The sequence below is a fragment of the Barbus barbus genome (assembly GCF_936440315.1).
Source record: "Barbus barbus genome assembly, chromosome: 13".
Classification (NCBI taxonomy): domain Eukaryota; kingdom Metazoa; phylum Chordata; class Actinopteri; order Cypriniformes; family Cyprinidae; genus Barbus; species Barbus barbus.
This window is the reverse complement of record NC_136741.1, coordinates 25887919-25915406: the sequence shown is the minus strand read 5'-3', so window position 1 is coordinate 25915406 and position 27488 is coordinate 25887919. Positions and strand designations below refer to the sequence as shown.

Here is a 27488-nt window from a genome sequence, read left to right as displayed (position 1 = left end):
AGATGAAATTACTGATTTAGAAAATTACTTGTGCTGTGGACTGAGACTTTCTGAGAAAAACAACAACTGTTTTCTTTTCTCCTAGGAACACTTGTGGCTTCATGTTTTTATAATGTTAGACTTTTGAACACAGACGTTGTAGCTGTCGTCTTGTGATTCATAGTCACTTTTCAGGGATCCAACAGAGTTCCTTTGCACCTTCCTTTACAGGGGGTCCACTCCTACGGACAGCTAAAATGTCTTCTGAAATTGAATTGAAATTTCTGCTAGAGCAAAGGGCATGCAACCAAAACTTTTTTCCTTCTTTTTTTTCTTTTTCTTTTTTTTTTTTTACAATATGGCAGGTCAAATCAAACCAAACTGAATTCCAATTACTTTTTCCATCACGATTTGATATTTAGAGGCGTTAGAGAATTATTATACTTGGCTAGGGCTAGAATATTATAGAGACTTTTCTTGACTAGGGCCTGTAACTACCCTAGCAACCACACAGAATACCTTAGCAACCGCATGAGCAATATTTTGCAACATTTAATTAGTGTGATGCTTGTTAAATAAAACTTAGATGATGATCAGATATCATTTTACAAGATTATACATGAAGAAATCCAAATAATTCTGATGGGGATTTCCATTTTCTAAATGTGTTTTTGATTTTGAATTTGCATCTAGGGCCTTGTTGCATTATTAGTATTTTTACACTATCCAGTCCCACAATCCCTTCATTCATTCATAAATTCAGGCCTTAGGGCAACACAAACAACATAATCCAAGATGTGTTTTTATGACAGCTTCTGTTATCAATAAAATAAGTTACATAGAACCACTTCTTGTTTTAACCCCTAGTTGTTTACAATTTAAGTTTGATTAAAAATAAATCAGATGATGATATAGTTGTGTATCTCTTTGCATTGCTAGGCCTGAGATAGACAGGAAAAAAAATGTCGTTTCTTTCTCATTATCATTATCTTGCTGGGAATCGGATCACGCAGAATTAATCCAATTAGTGTCTCTGTTAATTAGCATGCTATTCCAAGACTGAGATATAAATTAGAGCTTTCAAATTGTTCGGTGAGTTTGTTCTGAACACTAATTAAAATGCAGTGTGAATTATATGAATTGTCAGGACATAAAAGATGAGTTATTTCTTGGCCGAATGAAAGAAAAAAGTTGGGAAAGTAGTCAGATTTAAAACACTAAAAGCTGCAAGATTGCAAGTACTTCAAGTCGCCCATTGAATCAGAAGCAGTCGTTTATGTAGATGAGGCTGTTATAGGTTTATTGATGTTTCTGTTATATACAGAAAGGCCACGAGGAGTGTAATGGCTGATAAACGGTAATATATCTGAAAAGGATGATGACTCGTACAACATGTAATTATCCAAGTCAGTTTGTTCTGCTATAACTTCTATATATTGCTGCATAAAACTGTTTTTATAAAGGAATTTTGTGCATTTGATGGGGTGAAAGACGTCAGCAAACACAATGGCTTGCTATATGAGGTGCATTGCATGGACTAGTCACACCTGTATGAATTAGTTTTTATGTACCTGTATATATTAATGAGTTTATTTGATGCAAATTCACATTTAAATTCAGGCAAATCTTAAGCTTGTGGAGCACCAATAAGAGTGAAAGTATCGCAGCGTAATTGCATCTCTCAGGGAACTGTTTGAAAATACACACATGTAGCGCTCGCATCTCACACTGCCTTGATGTTGGAATGTCAATAAAAAATTCAAAAGGGCTTCAAGGCATATAATATAATTTTAGGATCCATACCGATGCCCTTAAATGCTCTGAAATGTATTTCAGCAGAAATTCTCAACAATGAGTGAAAGGTAATGAAGCCGTTAGAGTAAAAAAGCAGCATAAAAAAATCTCTTCCATAGCTCTCAAATGTCATTCACACTTATGCATATTTAGAGGCGAATATGCATTTTCTTTCAGTTAATAAATTAAGATTTCATTAAGTTATTATTTCATTCTGTTCCTCACTTTAATGATACACTACCCTTCAAACGTTTGGGGTAAGTATGTTTTAATGTTTTTGAAATAAGTCTCTTACCAAGGCTGTAAGAGACTCTGCAATTTAAAATATGTTTTCTTATAATATATAATATAATATGTAATATATTTAAAATCTTAAATCCTGTTATGGCAATTTTCAGCAGCCATTACTTCGGTCTTCAGTGTCACATGATCCTTCAGAAATGGATCTAATATGCTGATTTGGTGCTCAAGAAACATTTCTTATTTTTATCAATGTTGAAAACAGTTGTGCTTCTCAATATTTATCAGGATTCTTTGATGAATAGAAAATGGAACGTATAAAAGAATAGCATTCAAAAATGAAAAAGAATAGCATTTATTTGAAATTAAAATCTTTTTGTAAAGTGAACTCTTAAAAACTCTTTCCTGGTGCTTTTGATCAATTAATGCATCCTTGCTGAATTAAAAATATTATTTTCTTATTTAAAAAAAGTACTAACCCAAAACTGAGCTTGACAGCAGTTGGTCAAAGTATGCTTGCATTGTATAGTCTGCAAAAATAAATAAATAAATGAAATAAAATGATATGGGTTTGGAACAAGGTGAGAGAGTAAATAATGACATACTATTCTTTTAAAGGAATTGCTTGGGCTAAAACTATTCTATTACTCTTCACTCACCCCTCATGTGTTTCCAAACTCTCTTTCGTCTATGCAGCACAGACTAAGATATTTTGAAGAATTTTCAACTGTTTTTGTCTGCATAATGAATATTATAATAAGTGTGAGTAAATGATGGCAGAATTTTAATTTTGGGGGGAACTATCCATGTAAGTCTCATTAATTATCTTGTCATATCTCCTCTGATGTTTTTGTCAGCCTGTGAAGCAGAGTTGATAGGTTTCCTCTCTGTGTTGCTGCAAATTTGTTGCGTTTTCAGAGAGCAAGACACGACAAAACTGTCAACTATCACCTTCCCTCAACACATCTCTCAGTGTGACGCGATGAAAGTTGTTGCATCTCGCAGCTCGTGAGCCACATCGTCTGAGGTGACCGGTCATCAATTATGTATACAGTCCTTAAGGATGAACGAAGTGTCGAAGCGAGGGAGACGTTGAGCGACTTTTAAGAGAGAGCGATCCAACGATCACCCTGGCAGGGTGGATGTAGTGTCACTGTCACAACTGAAAATACCGGCAGAGCCAATTGTTCAGTCTGTGACACGGAGAGATTAAATCGTTCAATGAAGATTTGTGGACTGTCAGTTGGACGGACGTGGACGGCGTGCGGGAAATACCGTAGGGCCGATAGCTTAGGATGAGAACCGCGTCTTGATCTTTTCACAAAGGAACCTGGATGACTAATTTGTGCAGGTGTTTTAAATCTATTTCAGAGAAGATGGTGACCTGCATTGCTGTGGGGGGCTTATGTCGAAGCGGGCTGAATCTGGAGGAGAGATTGAGTATTCCAGGTGAAGTGTCTTTGTACGGATATCCAACCCCTGCTGGGACAAAAACCGACAGCTGGATCGGGCTCACCGTGCAAGCACTTAACAAATCAGAATAGAGGAGTCTGGCCGAAAGAGAAATCAATGGGGAGGTGGAAAGGGGTAATCCAGGATCCATCTAAGAATCATATTAGCAGCGAGACTCTACGCCTGGGCGAAAAAAAACAAGTGGCTGACTGTCGTCTGAGCTGCCATACTAAAAGCATAGACGCAGAACCCTGAGGAGATACAGTGAAAGCCAGGATAGCCCTCAGGATGTGTTTAATTGGCTTCTGACATTGGGGAAAAAACAGCGTCAGATTGTAGAATCAATTCATCATTTTGGACTTGGACAACCGTGTGCAAAAATATTCACCAGTTGCTTTTTCATTGCTGAAAAATTGATGTCAATTAGCAGAGCTCCGAGGAGATTTCCTCACCGTAGCTGCGGGCCAAGAACTTTGGAATGACCTACTTGTCCCCTCGTTAATTGGGTAAGAGGAGTAACCTTTCCTTAAAAGAGGAGAAGCATGACTTCTTCTGTCCCAATGGAAAGTGATCTGACCTTAATCTGTCAGATGGAAAAGAGAGCTCCCCCATTCTCTCGTGGTCTCAATGTTCCTGTTCCATGACCTAGGTGAAGGGTTGAAACTGGTCAGGGCATATATCAGGCTGTTTTCAGTGTTTGATTGCTTGGTCCATTAGCAGTCTACCACTTATTTTATTTTTTTATTTTTATTAATTGTTTTATTTCTTTATCTGTATATTTAGCCATTATTCAGTGACTCTTTCTGCAGGTTACATCGATAGACCAGTAGTGACCGTCTTCATGAGTGAATCATTGAGTCATTCAGGCAACCCAATCGCTTCGTTCAAAAGCATTGATTCATTCAGTAAAGCAACAAGTGAATGTCAGTGAGTGAGTCAATGAATCATTCACTGAACCAGTTACTTAAGAAACACTGATTTTCATAAAAACAGCGTTTGATTTGTTTGCTTTTCTGTACTCTGCTCTCCACTAATGCCAGTCATACAAGCCAAACTGTCAGACTTGTGTGTCTCAGAATATCATCAGGATGTCATACAGTCTTATCGACAGGGAAAATACGCATGACTGAGCTCAGTTGGGAGTCGACAGACTTTTAGCGCAGAAGATTAGAGATGGCATCATTCTTGACACCACGATCAGACCCTCAAGCCCGAGGGCAAATCTGATGTGCTGTCTTTGAACCTCCGGCATAAAATACTTTGGTTATAACTCAAAAATTGCTTCATAACGCAAGCCCATTTTTGACTATGCATTTGATTGGCATGAGGTCAGTGTATACACGAGATAGCGTTGCGATGGCAACAGTGCACCTTTTGAACCAATCCCATGAGGTTGTTCTGCTATCCTCCCACTTTTGACTATCTAGGCTGGAAAGAATCTCAGTGCGAGCAGTGCTGATGATAAAATTATAGTGGCTAGTTAAATTTTGTACCTTCTTGTGATTAATAGTATTCAGGTTGCCATAGCAAAGTCTGTTTAATCTGACTCTGGAAAAGCAGGTCCCAAAATTGGAGTGATTAGCTTCAGGCGCACAAACTGCTCTTCAGAAATTATAATAACATATTGCTGTGTACATTTGTCCTTGCAGGAAGCTGAAAAAAGGTGATTAAAATGAGTTTTCCTTAGTTTTCACAGATTGTTAAACGGAAACACAGTTGCTTTTACTGCTCCTAACAGTCCCATCCAGACATATAGCTGGTTACTGCAACCCTCTACATGTCACAGATTATTATTCATATACTGTGTGGGAGACTTAATTTGATGCGCAAAGCATTAACCATTAGGAGACAATTTACATACACCACTATGACATGGACTCTGATACGTCTGCCACCACCGGTAATGAAACCATTCATCAGTTTAGCGCTGCATGTTTGCAGAACCATGTGTGCTCATATTTCTCTGTCTTAGACCAACACAGATGGCTGATGAGTATCAAATGATAACTCAACAACATCACGAGAAGAGGGATTATGTGCTGAAAAAGTTTGCATTGCATTTGTGTTTTGCTAATTCAGGTTTACATTGCAAATGTGTACTTTTCCTCAACTGCTAGACAGAGATGAGTTAATGTTTAGTCAACAGAGGAATAATTTAATTCTGTCCTGGTGTGTGACATGATCACACTCCATCTAAAACAGCATTTTGCAAATTCAGTTTTTTTTTTTGATTAGGCATGCCATTTTTATTTATTAAGAGGCCTCATGTTAACTGAGAGACTACTTGAAATATTTTAGCTTTTAAAAAGTAATTTGCCACACTGCAGGACCTTTTAAAATTACCTAGTGAAGGAAAAACGATTTAAAAAGGACATTATATATCAACTACAGAGTTTATATTGAGGTTAAATTAATGGTGCTATGTACATACTTATAATTTATCAAGCATCTGCTAATGTGTAAATGTAAAGTTTCTTGTTTATTCTTATTTTCTTTCACAGGCACTTACGGACCAAGAAGGTGGGCCTCTGCTTATCCAGAATGCGGGGAAAGGAATCAGTCTCCGGTGGATATCCCAGATATAGACACCCAGGTCTCTCAGGAGTGCCAGGAGCTCACCTTGGATGGCTTTGAAACCAAGTCGTCAAACAGGACCACCATGAAAAACACAGGCAAAACAGGTTCGTCAAAGAATGAAACTGCTCTTGTTTTAGAACTTTGACCATCACTGCACTCTTAAGGCCACTTACATGTTTAAAATATTTCCAAATAATTGCAATATAGAGTTTGCAGGCGTCCCATCATGACAGACAGTTGCATCAGTTCTGAGGGAGTTTGAAAGTCAAAGCCCAAGCAAATATCAGACATGCTCACTGCCCTCACAAATTTTCTATAAGATCTGTTGTGATGCCTTGCGGATGTGGAAAAAATAGCAGTGTTAATTACAATTTTAAAAAACTATAAGTTCCATACAAAAATTTGAGGTTTGAGGATTTTTTGCATATGAATAATTTGAATGCAATCTATACTGCAATCATCATCATCATCATCATCATCATCAAAAAAATATTTAATTATTGTAATAGAAAAATGTTCCATTCCATTTCCAAACCTTATTTTACCCATATTTTGCAGTCATTTGTAGGAAAATTATTCCTTTTGCCTACAAACCAATAACTAGCCAAGAATGATGATGCAACAGCATACTTTGCACATTTCAAATGTTGCTTTATGGTGGTTTTAATTAGTGATTTTGTGTGATTTTGAGAATGGCACACTGTAGAGCGCTATATTTACTCCTGAGAAGGTTTTTGGGAACGCTCGCCAGGACCATAAACACGCTGTGGCATAATTACCATAGGAGCTTTTTCTACTGTTTACAGAGGACGGCGTTAGATCCTTTAAACCCCAGCATCACGAGCGTCTCCTGAGTACCACGAGTCTTTAGCCCAGTGTGTGTGTTCACCAAAAGATCCCATCTCTCCACAAACATTCCTCATATCCGCCTAAATCGGTTTGTTTGTTTTCACCCCAGCACTTTAGTTTACTTAAGAATTAAACAGAGATCTCCACACGAGAGCTTTGCTGATGTGAGATTCTTGAGTGATTCCTTTTAGTTCATCCTAGTTTTTTTTTTTTTTTACTCAACAAAGGACATGAATGGGCCTTGACCAATTCTTAGAGAGTATGCGGTAGAGCTCTGAATTAAAGTGGTCATTTAAAGCTGATTTGAAGTGAAATTTGTAGTTGTATTTCTGCATTCTCCTATCCAATCACAAAATACTTAGACAATTATATTCGTTAGGTCATTCTAAGTTGAACATTCAATAAATGCATTGTAAAGTTAATGTTTTTATGATCCGTCTGTGAAAATTTTAGTTAACGTTCTGATTTATTAATAATAAGGTCAGTAATGATGCAGATGATGCACATATTTGACTTCACTTGCAGTTAAATGGACTCAAATGTCCAGAATGTTTTAAAACAGCATTGAATTTGACCAAGTTCATTAAATGGCCATGGAAAAACAAGTTGTATAAAATAGTTATACTGTCTCTGCAGAGTCTACCCAGCAGAAGAAATGGAAGATATTTCAATTTGTTTACCAATCCAGGCTTTAAAGAGTCAAGAGGTCAGCTCTTAATATGGTATAATGTGACGGTCTGTGCCAGGAGAACCCATGGAGCTAATTTTTTATGTGTCTGCTCTGGCCTGCAGAGTGCATACTCAGTTTCTTCTGCATCATTATTTGTTTTAAAGGTCCTTTGTCAACATAAAAAAGACTAAATTCCCCTGGAGCATTTTACAGTCTGAAGAAGAGTGGGATATTAAAATGTATATATATCTGTCTGCATTGTGTGTTGTTTATTTACACAGCTTAAAAAGTACATATACTTGGCAGCCTTGGTTTTACATATACTGCACATAAAAAAAAAATAATAATAATAATAAAAAATAAAAAAAATAAAATATATATATATATATATATATATATATATATATATATATATATATATATATATATTAATTGTAATTTATTTTTTTAAAGTATTTCACTCTTCCATTTGGTCTTCTTTTTTCATTCCAGTGTCTATTGTTCTGAAGAATGATTATTTTGTGAGAGGGGCCGGCCTACCTGGACGCTTCAAAGCAGAGAAGGTTGAGTTTCACTGGGGCAGCACCAATGGATCAGCTGGTTCTGAGCACAGTATCAATGGAAAGAAGTTTCCAGTAGAGGTGAGTGTCACATTATGTCCGTAATATTAAAGGGATAGTTGACCCAAAAAGGAAAATTCTGTCATTAATTACTCACGTCCCCACATGTCGTTCCAAACCCATATGACCTTCGTTCGTCTTCGGAACACAAATTAAGATATTTTTGATGAAATCCAAGTTCTGGTATAGTTCCGGAAATCTGATCGTTCCCTTGCTTTGTGTTCAGAAGATGAATGACATGAGGGTAAATAATTAAAGACAGAATTTTAATTTTTGGGTGAACTATCCCTTTAAATGTGTCAACTACACTCAAAGAAACAACATCAGTTCCACTTCCATTTAAGTTTAAGTGCTTTTCGGTATGTTAGTGCCATCAGTACAGCTCTGGAAACCTCCAAATCTCAAATCTCTCGTCGATAAAGAAAAAGTTTGTGCCTGATGCCAAAAGGCCTAAAGGAATACATTGTTTCTTTACAAAATCCTGTTCACAACAGTCCTTGTGAATAGTCCTTAAACCACCCACTTTCACATTTAAAAAATTTTAGGCGAGGAGGATAACGTTACTAAATGAGTTCCTTCAATAAAGTTCAAGGATTCCACCTTGACTTGAGTAGGTTGAAAGCGGTGTACTAATCTGCACTAATTGAAGAACCTCTCAATGAAACTGGGATCGATACATTTTATCAACTTGATGGTGCAGCTACTACATTTCACTGAAGAGCAAGGATATTTGGCTTCCTTAATTCTCCCCTCAAGGTGATGTCTTTAAAAATGATTTGAGTTCTGGTCTTCTTCACCAGTTCATCTTGATGTGTAAATGGGTGGATTTGTTTCTATTCAGTATTATCTTAATTATTGTAATAATTATTTTAGATATTTGTATTATTATGTTATGATAATACTAATAAGACATAATAAATGTATATGTATGCTGTGTGTGTGTCTGTACATATATATTTATATTGTATTTATTTATTTTTTGTTTATCTATCTTTTTATTAGTAGTATTATTAATTTGTTTTGTTTTATAAATGAATTTTGTGGATATGAGAAATGAAGTAATGAGCCTTAGTGCTCATCTCAGTCAACAATGACGAAAAGCCTTAATTTGTAATTAAGTGTAATTATTTTCTAGCCTTGCAGGGTAGTTCCAACTTGTTTTCAACAACCCTCCAGTTCAGAAAGTGTCTCTTTTGGCTTACAGATATTATTTTGCGCAAAAATTTGTATTAGCTCTTGCTTGTAAACCTACATTTGCCCTTGAAAGCATTGGATGCACATTCAAGTTTGAGAGCTGTGTGAGACAGAGTTAGTCGCAGGAAACATTTTGAGATTTCTGAGAAAATGGTGCAAAGCCAGAGAATTCCGGATGGACACACCACTGCATTCAAGTTAAATATTGTTATGCAATCGCACATTATACGCTAACTTGTGAAGTCAAGTGTATGCTGGCCTTTTTTTGTTTCTGCACATGGTTTCTGTCCCATTTTGATTCATTAACTAAACGTGTTTGTGCTGTGCTTTACTTTCGGTCACCATAAACTCTGTATTGGCTCTTGGAGGAAGCTAATTGGCTAATGAGGTTTAGTGATAAATGAGTAATATATTTCCCCCTGTGAAGACACAATAAATGGACACCATTAAAGTCTGTGATTTAAAAGAGGCCTGAAGGAGACTGATTGGTTTTCATTAAAGACTTTAACTTTGTTCTTTCTTCTCTTTATTAGTGGTTTAATTTATTGTCCACCCCTTCTGACATCGTCTGGTCTTAATTACTTTGTTTGGAGGTTATTTTTCAGTTGCCTAGCTTTTGCCTGAAATGCCCTGGGTTCCTTTGACTTGTCTGTTGCCTTGCCAAGGGCGTACCAGTCTCCTTTACAGAAATTGCTCTTTATTTCATTCCATTTCATTTCAGTGTTCAAAGAAGGTCAGAATAAACTCAGAGTAGATATGAATCCTAAATTCTTGAGCCAAACCCAACTGGCATTTATCCATGATCTAGCAGTATTTCTTTTCTGTCAATGCAGTGTCTACACAACAACAATTTAGAGGATGGGAAAGTGAAATCATTTGTATTCATCAGTCTAAGTTTGTTGGAAATTAGCTGGCACAGAGGTCAGACGACCTGGGCTGGCTCCACCTCTCTGGCAGCACTTTCTCATTAGACGAATCGACTTCGCTCCATAAATCCCATTTTACACAGAAATACAATTGATGTGTATCCGCACGCCGCTGGATAGCCACTAAGCATTATCTAGCGATTTAAAACCCAAATGCACTGAAGCCAGAGAGTTAGAAAAGAGGCATCCAATTATCTCTCGACGACTTCTGTTGACCTCTGGCTCAAATCTGGAACATTAAATTAAACTACAACAGCAATAATGTTAATTTTATTTTTTTGGCCTTTTTGCCACTTTTTACTGTTTCTTGCCAAGGCAAACATCAGCATTAGTATTTAAATGAACTCTTAACCCAAAGTATTAAACTTCAGCACATACTGTTTGCATTACATATGTTAACCCTGTAAAGCCTGATTTTTTTGGGAATAGTTGGAACAGTTTACTGAAACTTTTCTGACACTTTTTATTTCTTTCTTTTTTTAAATTTTGCACATTTTATGTTTTGTATCATATTTGATGCATCAGGCTTATAGTGAGAATGTGGAGCTCAATGTCACAGAGGGAAAAAAAACCTTCAATTTTATTCAGAGGCCCAATGTCAGAAAAAATATGCAATTTGGTATCGACAACAGACTACTTAAATCAATGAGAGTGCAGATTACTTTCAAAAAATGCATAAACAACTGTAACAACTGTTATTTATATTTCCCAAAAATATTTTTATGATCAAACTTCTGTTCACAGTATAGCAAGATTTTTCAAAAAAATTATGAATGAATAATCAAGTAACGCTAGTTGTTTCAGTCCAGTAAACGTTCTTATGTTTACTTTATAATCATTAAATGTTTCACAACAACAATACTTGTGCACCACAACCTGAAGGTGTACATTTTTAGAAGTATATTAAAAGGCTTTCTACTTGCTAAAATCGGAGGGCAGATTGCATTCAAAAGTTTTTGTGCAACAGGTTTTTCAGCAAACTTTTGCTGATCATGTTAATAATTCAGAGACCTTAGATTCATATATCAGATATGATACAGTAGGCTTCGTAAATCTTTAATTGTGCAGTTTTTTGAGAAAGAATGTTCTTTAATTTTTTAAGGTACCAGAGTGTCATTGCACACTGAGTCCGAAATTTTTGTACATTAAAAAATAAATACGACCTCACGTTGTGTCAATCACGTTTACACACTGCCTCCGAAACTTTCGTCCATCATAAGAAATTCAGATCAGGTTCGATTTTCTGCGTTTTCGCATCCGCAGCATGCATTTTGATAGGTAAGGATGGCGAATACGGAAAAACGCACGCGAAAATGTCAGACTCGGTGTGCAATGACTTTTAGTATGCAACTACATAGAAAGTGCTAAACACCACTCCAAGTGCCTTAGTAGCTACATAACAAAATCATAGTATATTTTACAGGCCAGTACTAGACCTGTAACCTGTTTTTAATGTAGTTTGGGTCATACACTTTGCAATGCTTATTTTACCATAGCTAATTTGTCTACAGTAGCTTCTAAAATATTGAATTTGATTTGACACAAAGCCTCCGTTTTTTTTTTTTTCTTTAAAAAATAATTTTCCTTTCCTAAGTGTAAGATTATATGGTTAGCCGCATTTTAATCTTTGTATTTAGCATTTTTTCTCATCTCCTCTCTGCAGCCTTATCAAAACAAGCTGCTGCCCCGTCAGTTGAGAAGCACTGGTATAACAAAATGAGAGCTTGCTATTTTTCTTACATGCACCATTAAATGACCAGGGAAATGTGCTAAAGCGAATTCTACAATATAAAATGAAGAGAAAAAAACATCGGTGGGCAAATAACTTCGGCGCACGAAAGGCTGCCAGAGAATAAGCTGAATTGAAACGTGATTGTCATAGCGAGGCTTAATCTTATTCCCTGCATTTCAACGATCTCTTTCACGATTGCTCAGCTGCTGTGAGCTTTGACATGCCATTCATCCCGCTTTCCTTTCTCTCCCTCTCTCTTTCTTTGTAAGATCGCCCCTGTTTTTTCTGTAATAGTAGATTTAGCATTTATTTGACACATGGCACTTTGTGCGTTTGTTCAGAGACCATGTTTAAGGCAACAAAGACATGTTGTTTATTGCGCCGCACAGAGGGGATTTGCTTCTGAGGTTCGCTTTCTTCATAAATCCGTCCTCAGAGAGAAAGCGTATAATCCTTAGTTGTCTCAGATTTCAAAATGTGGAGTGATGAGAGAAGTAGGATATGACAGATATGCCGCTATTGTGCGTTTGAAGACGATGAGAGGAATATCAATTCGTGAGGATTTGACAGCGCTACTGTACCAATTTTGATACCACAATGCATTGTGTTTACCAAACAGGAAAGTCAAAGTAGAACATTAGTATGAGCCGTTTCATACCCTGTCAAATACGAATGCAGTTATAAAATCATGTTCTCATCTCTTTGCCTCATAGATGCAGATTTATTTCTACAATTCAGATGATTTTGACAGTCTGAGCACCGCGATAAAGGAGAGACGAATCATCGCCGCCATGGCTGTCTTCTTTCAGGTGAAGATCTTCTTTGATTTTTGGGGGTTTTCAAATGTTTACCAGCCTGTGAAATAGGGTTTTATAGCCCATGGTACCAGAGACAGAGAGAAAGAAACTAAAAACATAAGATTTGGTTTGGGCCCATGTAGCCTCAAGGCTTATTTTCACCATTAGCAACAGGTAGAAGAAAGCGCAGATGTCTTCTGCTGCCCTTTTGCCATCTTCCTCTCAAAGTATAATAGAATCAACTTGCTTCTAGCTTCAGTTTCAAAGAATAATGAAAGTCCATGGGGTAAAGTCCATTGAAAGTCCATTGCAATTGGATAAAAGTTAAAGTATGACTAAACTGCTTCAGAAGTGTAGCTGCAAGACTTTGTGTCTAGCATGATGCAGTGGCCTTCTAACCTTATCGGTTTAAAGGTCCATGCAATCATGTATGAACATGTAAATAATGGCATGACGTAACCAAGAGGTCAAGATTTGGCTGGTTAGCATGGCCTCTCTGGTAGATGAAAACATGTTTGACTAAAATTGTTAGATAATGCTGTGGTTTATGGATAAATGTCTGATTATGCAAGCCCAGATTGGAAACCAAAACAAAGTTTACATATTTTTGTGGAAAATCTGCAGACTTTATTTTTGTTTTCCATCTGGGCCTGCATAATCAGACATTTATCCTCTAGAAAAGTAGTCTGACCACTGAAAGGATGATTTAGACAACGTTACAGCTAATATAACACATTTTACTGTTATTGATTTTTTTGTTTTTGAAAGTTGGTTGCATTTATTTGACCAAAAATACAGTAAAAACCGTAATATTGTGAGATATTATTCCAATTTAAAATAACTGTTTTCTATTTTATGTATTACAATTTTATTTATTCTTGTGATGGCAAAACTGAATTTTCAGAATTATTACTCCAGTCTTCAGTGTCACATGATCCTTAAAAAATCTTTCTAATATGCTGATTTGCTGCTCAAGAAACATTTATTATTATTGTTAGTGTTGACAACTGATTTTTTTGTGGTTTGTGAAAGTTCAAACGAACAGCACTTATATGTAATAGAAATCTTTTGTCACAATTTAATGTAAATAAAAGTATTAATTTCTTGTATACTATACTGATCCCAATCATTTAAGCGGTAGTGTAAATGCAAGCTTCATATTTCTGATTTTGCAGAAGGCGTACTGAAATGCCTTGCTTCATATACCTAATTGTAGTTGCATTGCTACAAATATTTTTCTTTTGTTTTAACAAACTTAGGGACGAGTTGAAGAAAGTGACATAACAGGGCAAGTACATATACCATTATGCTCCTACCAGCATTGTCTCCTGTTTATTTTTACTTTTCCTTCTTCTTCAACTGTGACAAATGTTCTTATCAAGGCACATTTTCCACCCTTTTCTTAATGAGTCAGGCCCAAAAGGAAGATTTGTGGTGCACAGCCTCAGTATTCAGGGATGTCACATGAATGAATAGAGAAAAACAGGCTTAACAGGTCAGCGTGATGATCCGTGAAAATAACACAAGCTTTTTTGCAGCGCGGCACCACATTCTTTCCCCTTCATTCACAACATCGCACACTCGAATACAGTAGGTATTTACACACCTTAACTAATGTGACAGGCCTATTCTTCACGCTGAAAGTGGAACGCAGGTGTGTCCTATGTTTATCCATTGTCAAACGGTGAAAGAATAACCTACGTCTGCGGACTTAAACTCTTTCGCCCACATGTGACAGCGTTATGGCTTACCGCTATTAGTGCTTAGATGAATGGTGTCATGTGGAGTGTGACATGTCCGTTCCTGGGGGTTTTATATAGTTAATCGATGTGTAGCTCCTGTATTGGTGGTTCCCTTGGGCTCTTTTATTGCCACCTAGTTCAACCAAATGAATCCACAGAGAGCACAAGTGAGTATATTTCATCTCTGGCCTGAATGAGCTTCTCCATCAACCTGAATAAAAGGTGCTTATGTCAGCGTGCTCCAGTTTTTAATGTTACATAAGCAGAGAGCATGGGAAACTTATGTTCGATAATAGCAGAATTTAAATGCAGCCCATACTTTTTGTTTCTTTAACAGAGAGAAACAGAATAATCGCTAATTTCATGCTGCATTTTTCTGTTTTTTTTTTTTTCTAGGTGGCGAAGAAAGACAACATTGCAGCTGAGCCCATCATCACGGGTCTCAAACGGGTCGTCCATCATGGTAAATGTTGCTATATAAACAGCTTTCAGAGTGCACAATTACTGTATAATAAAATTAAATAAAAATAAATAATAATAAAAAAGTGCCTAAGCGTTAGCACAACAAACTATTTTTGCTGTATATACAGTTCTTATGTTGGTTATATGGCTCTTTGGAGATTAAAAAGTCAAGGTGTTGCAATATCATATTATATTATATTATATTCCAAAAGTGAACTTTTTCAAATTCATGGTCCTTTTAGAAAACCATCTATTATCTATATATCTACATAGCTTCTTCAGAACAACGTAGTGGTTCTAATAGAGAAAAAATTAAGCTTTTCTAGCAAATAGATGGTTTTCTAAAAGGACCATGAATTTCAAAAAGTTCTGCTTTGGAATTAAGAACATGGAGTTCATATAATGAGAAGCTAAATATACATTTTGAATTGTCTTTTTTTTAATAAAAGTTAATTACTACGAAAACACTACTGTTCAAATGCTTGGGGTCGGTGATATTTTTTTTATTTATATATATATATATATATATATATATAGAGAGAGAGAGAGAGAGAGAGAGAGAGAGAGCGAGAGAGAGAGACTGCAAAAACAGGAATATTTTGAAATATTAATGCAATTTAAAATGTTTTATGTTTTATCAAATGTTTTATAAAATTGAATTTATTTCTGTCATGGCATTATTCCCATCTGCAGTGTCACATGATCCTTCAGAAATCATTCTAATATGCTGATTTGCTGCTCGTTAAATATTTAACTATTATCAGTGCCAAAAACAGCTGTGATGCTAATTTAGAAACTATGATACATTTTTCAGGACTTTTTGATTAATAGAAAGTTCAAAATGGATATAGTTCAGAACAGCATTGATTTAAAAAACAATATTTTGTAACATTCTAAAGGCATTGACTGTCACTTTTGAGCAATTCCATGCATTTCTGCTGTTTAAAAGTATTATTTTTCTTTTCTTTTTTTCTTTTTAAAAAAAAAAAATCATACTGAGCCCAAAACTTTCAAGGGTAGTGTAATTGAAAATTTAATCAAAACTCTCTCCAAGGTCCTAAAAGTTATTAACATGCAATCAATGCATCTATTGTTCAGAAACTTGGCCCACCCAGTTACAGTCTGGAAATAAAGAGAAATCTGGGCAGATGCTTTTATTTCTAAATGCCAGAAGAACTAACAATAAGATAATAAAATGTCACCAAAACCTGTGTATATGCCACATGTGCATCACATCTTGCTGCCTCATAGTGCTTCAGGCAGGCTTCATAAGATCTCCTTCAGTCTTGGAGTGTTTATTCTGTGTCTTTTATTTAACAGAGAAGGAAACAAACCTTGGTCCATTCATACTAAGGGATCTTTTGCCATCATCCTTGGGAAGTTATTATCGCTACACCGGCTCGCTGACGACACCTCCCTGCAGTAAAGTCGTGGAGTGGATCATCTTCAGTCGACCTGTTTACCTGTCCTACCACCAGGTTGGCAAAAACACACACACATAATCATGCTTACATGCACTTTACATTCATGATCATGTATCACCTCCAGCTGTGTGCACTATGCTTGAAATTGGTCTGCGTTCATTCTCCTGTATCACATTCGTACCATCTGCAAGCATGCACACAAACACAGACAATATTACATTAGCAATGTGACACATCTGCTGTGTGCTCAAATGTTCCTGGAAATGAGATGGTGCAGAAGATTTACTAAACAAATTCATGCATGTGTATGTATATGTATATGTGTGTTGTAGATATATAGTATCATTACATTGCATATAATGCAGTGGTGCTGATCTTCACCAGAATAATGTTCTTTCTAAAATTATTCTAAGGATGCACAATATATTTGTGAACATATCAGTATTGTCCAGTAGTAGTGTTATCTGTTTATTTGTGTTTGTTTGGATTTGTTTTATTTATTTATAATTATTAATAAAGCACATTTAAAATAAATAAATAAATATATTTCAGCATCACACAGAGTAAAGCCACAAAGTCATACCCAGCATGCTCTTCTCTCCTTTCTACGCCCTTTTTGCCCAAATAAATGGAAAATAAATTAATATATTCTCTTGCAAAGCCAACCTAAAAATGATGAAATGAAACCTAAAATCATGATTAAACTCGTAGATAATGTTGTTCTTTGTCTTTCTGCCTCTCTATCTCTCTCCTTCGCTGTAGCTGGAGGCTTTCTACTCCATCTTCACCACAGAGCAGCAGGATCATGTGAAGTCCGTGGATTACCTGAGGAATAACCATCGGCCCACTCAAGATCTCAACAGCCGGCAGATCTTCAAATCAGCTCTGATGGATGCGTGGATTCCCGACCTCATGACAGACAACATGGCCAGCGCTGCAGACTCAGAAACTTCTCGAGGTATGATGGCTTTCTTCCCAAAACTGGCCTGACCAATGAAGAAAGAAGGATACATGCTTTTATTTCTTAAGTAGGAGACATCGTAGCCTTCAAAAGGATCCTATTTCAGGAAACCGTCTTTATGAATGAAACATCTGTACATTTACCACTGGAACTGTGCTTATTTCTCTTGGCTAAAACTGTAGTTCAGTTTTGTACTTCATAGACGTCTTGTTTGGGTTTCTTTTCATTCATCTCATGCATAAAGTGCAAAGCTGGTTGTTTTTGGGATATCCATTGCTCTTGAGATAGACTGAATAAATAGGATTTATTAATGCAGTGACTACAGCAGCGCAGCGCTCTGAGCTGAGCCAGTAACTGGGGGACGCTGTACTGTGTGCGTTAATGATAGCGTTGTTTTCCTCTCCGGCTGAGGGAATTGATTGCTATTGGTTGTGATGAAGTCGGGAGTGATGCAACACAGCCGAAAGGCGGAATAATCATCATTAATATTCCCTCTAAAAATAAACTCGTACAAATGAACACTGTGTGGCCAAACAGTAGTTCTGCCGTTTTCCATGCAAGCGGTTGTGAAAACCCTTTGCAATAATACATCTTTTTATCATAGTGTTTTTCTGTTTCTCTTTTTCATTCGGTTTCAAATGCTTTCTTCCATGGCATTTTTACTTGAGTACGGTACGCTTTTGTCTGCTTCTTTTTAAAGAATTAGCAGAAATATGATGTTTTTGTTGTGAGAATTATTAGATATGCTCAGCTTAGTTTGATATGATATTGTGTTATTTAGCAATCAACAGAACCAATCCAATGTTTAAATTTTTACATAAATTGTGTGTGTGTGTGTGTGTGTGTGTGTGTGTGTGTATATATATATATATTATATATGTATATACAGTTGAAGTCAAAACTTTACATACACCTGCAAAATGTTAATTATTTGACCAAAATAAGAAGGATCATACACAATGCATGTTATTGTTTATTTAGTACTGACCTGAATAAGATATTTCACATAAAAGATGTTTACATATAGTCCACAAGAGAAAATAATAGCTGAATTTATAAAAATGACCCCGTTCAAAAGTTTACATACACTTGATTCTTAATACTGTGTTGTTACCTGAACGATCCAAAGCTGTGTTTTTTTTTTTTTTTTTTTGTTTAGTGATAGTTGTTCATGAGTCCCTTGTTTATCCTGAACAGTTAAACTGCCTGCTGTTCTTCAGAAAAATCCTTCAGGTCCAACAAATTCTGTGGTTTTCCAGCATTTTTGTGTATTTGAACCCTTTCCAACAATGACTGTATGATTTTGAGATCCATCTTTTCACGCTGAGGACAACTGAGGGACTCATATGCAACTATTACAGAAGGTTCAAACGCTCACTGATGCTCCAGAAGGAAAAACCATGCATTATGTGCCACTGTATAATATTAATAAATTTGGCAGTTTATTGCCTTTTCAAGCTCAATCATTTAACCCTGTTGCCAAAAATGTAAGAAAAAAATTATCAAACATATATATTTTTTTATTTTTGTGAAGTTTATCAGTAACTACAAACCAATATTAATGTAATATTTCTTTTGATGTGTAAATTCAGCTTAAAAAATAACAATAGCACACAAATACTCGGCTTTTAATTGTATTTATTTGGCTAACTGGGTTGTAAAAAGATATAAAGCTCATATAAACTTATAGAAAATATTACAAATGTAGAACACAATATTTTTTTCCCCCTTTATTAATTTTTATATAATACAACCATTTCTTACATTTGGTGCTTACACGCAGATATAAGAGGGACAATAAACATATAAAATAAAGCAAACAATGATGATAAAAGGAGAGATCTAAGTCAAAACGTTACAGCAACTATGATGCACCAGTACAATCTGCAGATTTGCCCATCAAATTAATAAATGACTCCCACATGCTCTTTCTTTTCCTTTTCCAAATGCAATATCTTTCCCAACTCCATGATCCACATATCAAGTGTTGGTACTGCCTCAGACTTCCAGTGTTGTAAAATCAGACATTTTGCAAGTAACATGCTGAGGGCAACAGCTTGTACTTCATATTTGTCCAGCCCCGTTTCTACACCAAACAATGCCATAATAGGATCTGACTTAATAGTTCTGTTATATACCTCAGAAAGATGATCAGACAGCAGGTTACAGAAATTATTGAGCTTGTGACATGTGAGGAACTGATGGCTGTGTCCCTTCTGCAGAACACAGAATTGTAAAATATTCTGGAGGACAAACATGTCCTTTTACTGACTATTTGTTGATAAAGAAATAATAAATAGTTAATTTGAAATCGTTCCAAGCCCTATTTTGTACCCTAATTGTGGGAAGTGCTATGCAATATATGTACCTGTCAAGCACAGAGTGTTACTTGCACTATACCCAGTGCTGACATCTTAGCTTGTTGACTACATAAACCAAAGAACCGCCATGAGAATAGAGTAAATTTGAATCATCAGACTCTGTGTTATCTCTGCCGGACAGTAATGGCGGCAGTCATTAGCATGCTGATGATTGAACTGATGAAAATAATGGGCTCTCGCTGAGTCACCCGTGCTAACAGAGCTCTCGAGGCCGACTTCCACAGCAAATGCCCTTTCACTAATCACCCCCTCGTCCTTGTTTCACTTCTTGTGTTCTTGCGATCTGCCTCTCGTTTCACAGATGTGTTTATCACAGGCTTGTTGACAGGTCGCTAATGCTGATACACATACACATTAAGAGTAGAGGTTTCGGCACAATGACCTTATCAAGCGCCACTTATGCGGTTCGCCCAGCTTGATTAAAACATGTCCCACCAAATGATTTGTGTGATAAGTGACGTCAATCGTGCAATTACGTCTGTTCGCCTTTTCAGGGCCTCTGTAGTCATTATTAAAAACAGCTTTTTTACTGTTTATCAGGTAAAAATATATTCATTTAATAGGAAAAGCATGAGTTAGATTGATGCATGCACTCCAGGTAATCTTGGTTCAGATCTGACCTGCAACAATTTAAATGTATTCTGATTGGCAGTGATGTCACATCACACAGCAGTGTTACATTCTGTGTAATGACCTGTGTTACATTTCAAGCTAAAAACCTGCTTGAAAGCCTGAACTGGGCACATTTGGTAAAGATTATTTTTAGCTGCAAAACTAACCTAGTTCTTGTTTGTAATGCCTGTGACATCAAAAAAGCGCCAAAAATGAGGTCACTGTAACAAGGAAGTTGAAAACAATAGCCATTGAAACAACATGATGAGATGTGTTTTTGTGTGTATGTGTGTGTGTACTAACACTCCTCTAACGGTCCTCAGATACTTTTGCTTATCCCTACACTCAAAAACATGAATTAGATCAATAGTACTACCACTATTAATCAACATTAGCAAATTATATTTACACAATTACTATTTATCAAATGTGTAGACCCTAATTAGCAGTTCTAGGGCTGTCAATTTAACATATTAATTGCATTTAACTAAAAGAATAGCAAGTTTATACATTTAATCATACCTGCTGTACCTTACATAAATTATAAGGATTTATATATTTTAAGTTATATAACATGGAATGGGCAAGGAGGGCTTTTCTTAGTAAATATTGATATGCAGTCAGTTGTTATTTAATTGATCTGAAAATCATGTATTTAAATGTTTTTTATTTATTTATCATATCATGCTTGTGCATTTATTCAAGTAGATATGTAAAAAGCAGGACTACACTTCTGTTTAAAAGTTACTTTTTTTATTCAGCAAGGATGCATTAAATTGGTCAAAAGTGACAATAAAAACGTTTGTTACAAAAGATTTCTATTTTAAATAAATGCTGTTATCATTTTAACTTTCTGTTCATCAAAGAGCCCTGAAAATCTGTTTTCTACAAAAATATTAAACAGCACTGCATTCAGCTATTCTCACATTGATAACAATAAGAAATATCTCTTGAGCAAGAAATCAGATGACAATGATTTCTAAAGGCTCATGTAACACCGAAGGCTGCTAAAAACCCAGCTTTTCATCACATGAATAAATTGCAGTTTAAATTGTTAAAATAGAAAACAGCTATTTTCAAATGTACTAATATTTTACAATATTACTGTTTGTACTGTATTTTGATCAAATAAATGCAGCCTTTGTGAGCACAAGATAATTCTCTCAAAAACATTTTAAAATCTTTCCAGCCCCAAACTTTTAAACGCTAGTGTATTTTTACTGCATTAATTTTTCATCGTTGTATCTGCATTTTAACTGACGTGCGTGATTGGTGTACTTCTTCCACCACTGAGAATTACGCGCACACACATACACTCAGACTTCCTACTGTGTCCACAGTAGCGCACACAGCCACAGCCACGCATGTGTGCGCTCACTGCAAGGCTGTTTGAAAGCCTGGAGGCAGATTGAGATGAACTCATGTATTATTTTCCACTTTGAAGCAGTTTCTAGTGAGAACGCTTTGGTGAGTCAGACAGCAATAAAAGATTTAGCTTCACCTGGGGGCTGCAGTCGTGGACCTGTGCGGCTGAGATCTGGCTCCGCTCCTACTGCCGGAGAGCCGTAATTCCACCTGTTTATCTCCAGTCACACATCCCTAATCAAATAAGAACAACTGTACTGTACCTTCTTCCTCCTTGTTTTTTATCAGTCGTATCTCATCGCTCTGCTTCTCCTCTCTCCATCCAGTCTGCAGCAGCATCCCTGACAACATGAAGGCCCACCCTCTGAACAGAACTGCTCTTGTGTTGACCTGGGACAGACCGTCAGCTGTCTACCATCCGCCTATAGTGGGCTTCCTTGTCTCCTACAGCTGGGCGAAGGATGAACTCTCTTTTGAGAAGACCTTCACGCAGAGCGGTGAACACAGAACGGTAAGGCTCCCGACAATGAAAGGCAGAGCACATTCAAAGTGTCAACCACCGCAAACCTCATTCCCTCATAATACTTTTAGTCCTGGTTTTATCTCAGCCATGTATTCAATCACTGTGTTGATGTTACATTAGACTGAAGGCGCAAGTGGCATAAAAATTGCTAGACCATCTACGTTTGGTCGATTAAAGATGAGTCTCTATTAAATATCGTAAAAAAAAACCTGTGTTAATAACATGGACATTAGTGTATTATATACTACTGTAACTCTTCAAAACATATGTGGTCAGTAAGACTTTTTTTAAGAATTAAAACTTTTATTTAGCAAAAAAATGCTGAGATATGTTACAAAAGAGTTCTATTCAAAAATGCTTTTAGAACTTTCTATACATCAAAGAATCCTGACAAAAACGTATCATTGTTTCCACAAAATAGATTAAGCAGCACAACTGTTTTCAACATTGATAATAATAAGAAATGTTTCTTGAGCAGCAAATCAGCATATTAGTTTGATTTCTGAAGGATCATGCGACACTAAAATACTGTTTTCATTTTAATATATATATTAAAATGTAATTTATTCCAGTGATGGCAAAGCTGAATCATTACTCCAGTCTTTAAAGTAATATTTAAATAATTAGAAACCATATGTAACAACATTTATTTTTTACTGTGTTTTTTAACAACTAAATGCAGTCTTGGTGAGCTGAAGAGACTTAATATATTAAATGTTATTAAATATTTTAAAAAATAGTTGATAACTAATATTCTTTTCTTTTCCCCCATGAATGTTTTTTGTATTGGCATCCCAAATAAGTTGGAAAAAATATCAATTGCTGTACTACAATGGACCCTTTAAGGGTCACAGACCCCCTGTTGAAGACTCGAGCTAGACAGGAGTGTAAGATGTAATGGAACACTTCCTCTATTACAAATCCAGGATCTCGAGACGTGTTGTAGTGCCAAGACTTGTCGGGAGTAATCTGGAATGAAAGCGATTAAGACCTAAAACACTGTTATATGGGACAGATGTGAGGACGGCAGGTTGGCCCGATTGGTGTCATGAGCCAATTAATTGACTGAATTTGAACATTTGAAAATATATATAATTTTTACCCTTGATATACAACCTCTTGCCAGAGCCTTGTCTTCTGGACCCCAGCATTCCCTCATAATTCTGATAGATGGACTGCTCTCATCGATTTGATGGACTTGAACAGCATTTTGTCTTTCTTCCCTCAAGTCTAATGAATGACTTACACCCATGTCTGTCAGTCACCTCATTGAAGCGGCCGTACACACACACAGTATCCATGACAACAAGACAGTGTCCAGCCAGTTGAAAGAACTTTTTCTGATGAGCGCTGTCAGTCTTTTTTAGCCTCGGTCAAATTAGATTTGGATTTAGTTGAGGGATATAACTGCCCCGGTTAAAGTCCAATTACTTTCTTTCACTCTACATCCCATCATGACTCCCTCATCTTTACATTTTTATTTCAATTTTGAGCCCAGTCGCAGGTTGTGCCAGCGAATCAAGGCCAACTTTGGTATATGAAATTTAAATCAATATCTATCTATTTCTGGGACAACGAGGATCGCTGAAAGACGGAGCAGGACATTGCAATAAATAAATGTCAATTTATACAAATAATAATGGCAGATGTCAAATTTGCTTTGACATTTCGGTTTTGTAAAATAAGATCTTGTCAGATTTACATCTGCTCACTCTGTGTTGTGTAATGAGGTTTTTGGATTTGTGTGTAGCTGTTGAAGGGACACTCTGAGTGTGTCCAACATTCAGAAATGCATAAATTAGACTTAATTTTGGTCAACTGAGGACAGTTTGAAATCAAAATTGAAGTTTTGTGGTGTTTAATCCGTGTCTGTTTGCTTGGAGGCCATCTATATATGACTGTACAACAAAAACGTATATAGGCATATATACACGCATTGAAAATTTACCATCTCTCTTGCTCAAGGTTTAGTACATTTTGTTTTCTTCTTCATAATTTACTACAGCCATTGCTCTCCATTATAAAACAATGGTTATTTTGTTCTGTACTGTTGTATAGTGCATGTTGTCAAATGTACACTGGTACCATTCAAAGGTTTGGGGTTGATAAAATTATTCAATGTTTCTTATGCTCATCAAGACCAAATTCGTTTGATTAAAAATACAGAAAAAAACAGCAATATTGTGAAAAATTATTAAAATTTAAAATAGCCGTTCTCTATTTTAATGTAAATATAATTCAAATGTGATTTGCATCCATTACTCCAGTCTTGAGTGTCACATGATACTTCAGAAATCATTCTAATATGCTAATTTGGCACTCAAGAAACACATTATTATTAGTTTTGAAAACAGTTGTGCTGCTTAACATTTTTGTAGAAATCATGATGCATTGTTTTTGAGGTTCTTTTGATGAATAGAAAGTTAAAAATTACAACATTTTTATTAACATTGTTAATGAATTAACGTTAACATTGTTACTGATAATTTGGATCAATTTAATGCATCCTTTTTGAAGAAAAAAGTATTATTGTAGCGCTTACATACTGAAAATGTACTGTACATACTGCAAAGGTAGAATGAGTTATTTTGAAGGTATCCAGTTTCTATTCCTGCCGTCTATACTGTTATTAAAATGCGTCACATGTTTCCTGCAGAGGGCAATCATCACACTCGTGTCTCCAGATGTCCTGTATCTGTTCAGAGTGCAAGCTGTATGTCAGAGAGACCAGCGCAGTGACTTCAGCCAAACACTTATATTCAAAGGTTTGTTCCATTTTAAGTGGTTTTCTGTTCTTAAAAATTCAAAATGCTGCTGCTATTCAAACAGTCCATTAGTATTGATTATCATACTGTGCGATTTATTCTTCAAGCAAACACCACAAGGATATTCGAGGGCACAAGGATTGTGAAAACTGGAATGGTGGGTAACTGGTTTAATCATTTCTAAAGGCCTGTTCACACCAAGGATGATAACTATAACAAAAATGATAAAGATATCCTTTTAAAAAATCTTTCTAAATTTTAAAGAATAGCATAGATTCACCAAAAACATTCAGCAGATATTAACGCTTTGAAAAAGAATAATCTCTTACTGGAAAATTAACTAAAATATTAATACTGTCTTGCTCAAGGTTATTACAATTTTTTGTCTAATGAAATGTTTATCTGTCCAGCTTTAAAGAGCTTAAGTGCATGCTTATAATCTTGAGTTATCATGAGTTGGTGTGGATGCTAATGTAGTTATCTATCTTTATAGGTATTTATTGACTTTATTTATCGACTAAAAGAGCATTTCTTTTCTTCTTCCGCCCCGTTCTAGCCCACGGTTTCCCCCGCCTCTTCGGCAGACATGGCCCCTATAAGCTCAGGCTCCTCTACTTGGACATCCGCCGGCCTCCCCTTTTCCTTTGTTTCAATGGCGACGGGAATGGGGCCTCCATCCAGTGGTGGACAAGCCACTGTAGCATCTGTGGTGACCAGCACTCTGTTGGCAGGACTGGGTTTCAGTGGCAGTGTGATTTCTTCCCTCCCAGGATCCTTTTGGCCGACCCACTCAACAAACTCAGGTCCCACGCCCACTCAACATCCAGCCACTCCCACAGCCGAAAACACCCCATCTGACAGCAACATCCTGACCTCTGAGGACAGCACTGAAGCGAATAACAAACAGGAAGAAGACCGTGAAAGAGAGGAGAAAAATGAAGAAGAAGAAGAGGAGGAGGAGGAAGAAGACCAGGGAGAAGAGGAGAAGAAAAAAAAGGGGAAAGATGTGACAGTCAAGGACAAAAAGCAGGACATGACTGTGCCCCAAAAACCAACTGCCCCCATCCCAACTTCAAAACACAGGGAGAGGGGTCGAGAGAGGGCTGATGTTAACACTGAGAACTCCACATTGGCCCCTAGAACAGTGGAAGAGCAGGTGCCGCGTGCCACAGAGACGCCTTCTGGTGAGGATTCATCAAAACCAACATGGCTGGTAGAGAATGACACTGTAGACATGCAACTTCCCTCCAGCTCGACTGAGACCACCGAACTCACCAATGAGGAGAAGGCACACTGGCCATACTTCATTCACACTGGTAGGTGAGCTACAGACATGCAGTCTAAAGCTCAAGGCAAGTACTATTAAAGTTAATATGTGGTGCCAAATTGTGTCCTAAAACCTTTAAACAATATTAATATATGTATATTAATATGTATGAATATATTGAAATATAAAATGTGTTAAAATGTATAAATACAAAAAAAAAAGGATTTTTTAAAAAAAAAAATTTTATGAAAGAAATTAATACATTTATTCATCAAGGATGCATTCAAATGATTTAAAGTGACCAGTAAAATTTTACATTGCTACAAAAAAAAAAATCTATTTAAAATCAATGCTATTCTTTATTTGAAAAAGAATCCTAAAACAACTATTGCAATTTCCATAAAAATAAGCAGCAGCACTGTTTTTGGCATTGATAATAAGAGATGTTTCTTGAGCACCAAATCAGCATATTTAAATTATTTCTAAAGGATCATGTGACACTAAAAACAGGAGCAATGACTGTTGAAAATTCAGCTTTGCTATTACAGGAATATATAAAATGATAAAATATATTAAAATAGAAAACAATTATTTTAAATTGTAATAATATATATAAAAATACGCTTTCCTGTAGCTCAAATAGTAGAGCATGGCGCTAGCAACGCCAAGGTCATGGGTTCGATTCCCAGGGAAAGCAAGAGCTGGTAACATGTAAAAACTGTAACTTGAATTCAATGTAAGTCGCTTTGGATAAAAGTGTCTGCTAAATGCATAAATGTAAATGTAAATAAAAACAGGCTTGGTGAGATTTATATAAAAAAAAATATAAAATACATATCTTACCAACCCAAAACTTGTGAATGGTAGTGGATGTAAGTATTATTGTGAAATAAATATATAATAAAATGTAATTAAATAATATAAAATATGTAATAAAAACAAATTGAAATAATATAAAATGTATAAATGTAATAAAAAATGATCAGAAACTAAATATAAAGTTGTATGTAATGTAATAAAGACTGCTGTATATGGATTATTGTAAACTATATTGTATTACATGCAGATTTATAGTTGAAATAAGCTTGATCTGCAAAGGAAGATCATTGTACAAAAATAGCTGTGTTGAATTTTTTCATTTATGCCAAAATAGACT

The 27488-nt window shown here is 36.0% G+C and overlaps 1 protein-coding gene across 1 annotated transcript in view; it reads left to right on the top strand.

Moving 5' to 3' along the window:
* LOC306878631 (receptor-type tyrosine-protein phosphatase gamma-like) overlaps positions 1-27488 on the top strand; it is an 80274-nt gene that overhangs the window by 36789 nt on the left and 15997 nt on the right. The window contains exons 3-12 of the mRNA XM_079431078.1: positions 5967-6146; positions 8054-8202; positions 12747-12842; positions 14969-15035; positions 16355-16512; positions 17221-17416; positions 22104-22288; positions 24957-25065; positions 25173-25222; positions 25622-26381. Coding sequence (XP_079287204.1) covers positions 5967-6146; positions 8054-8202; positions 12747-12842; positions 14969-15035; positions 16355-16512; positions 17221-17416; positions 22104-22288; positions 24957-25065; positions 25173-25222; positions 25622-26381 — 1950 coding nt within the window. The remainder of the gene's footprint in view (positions 1-5966; positions 6147-8053; positions 8203-12746; positions 12843-14968; positions 15036-16354; positions 16513-17220; positions 17417-22103; positions 22289-24956; positions 25066-25172; positions 25223-25621; positions 26382-27488) is intronic.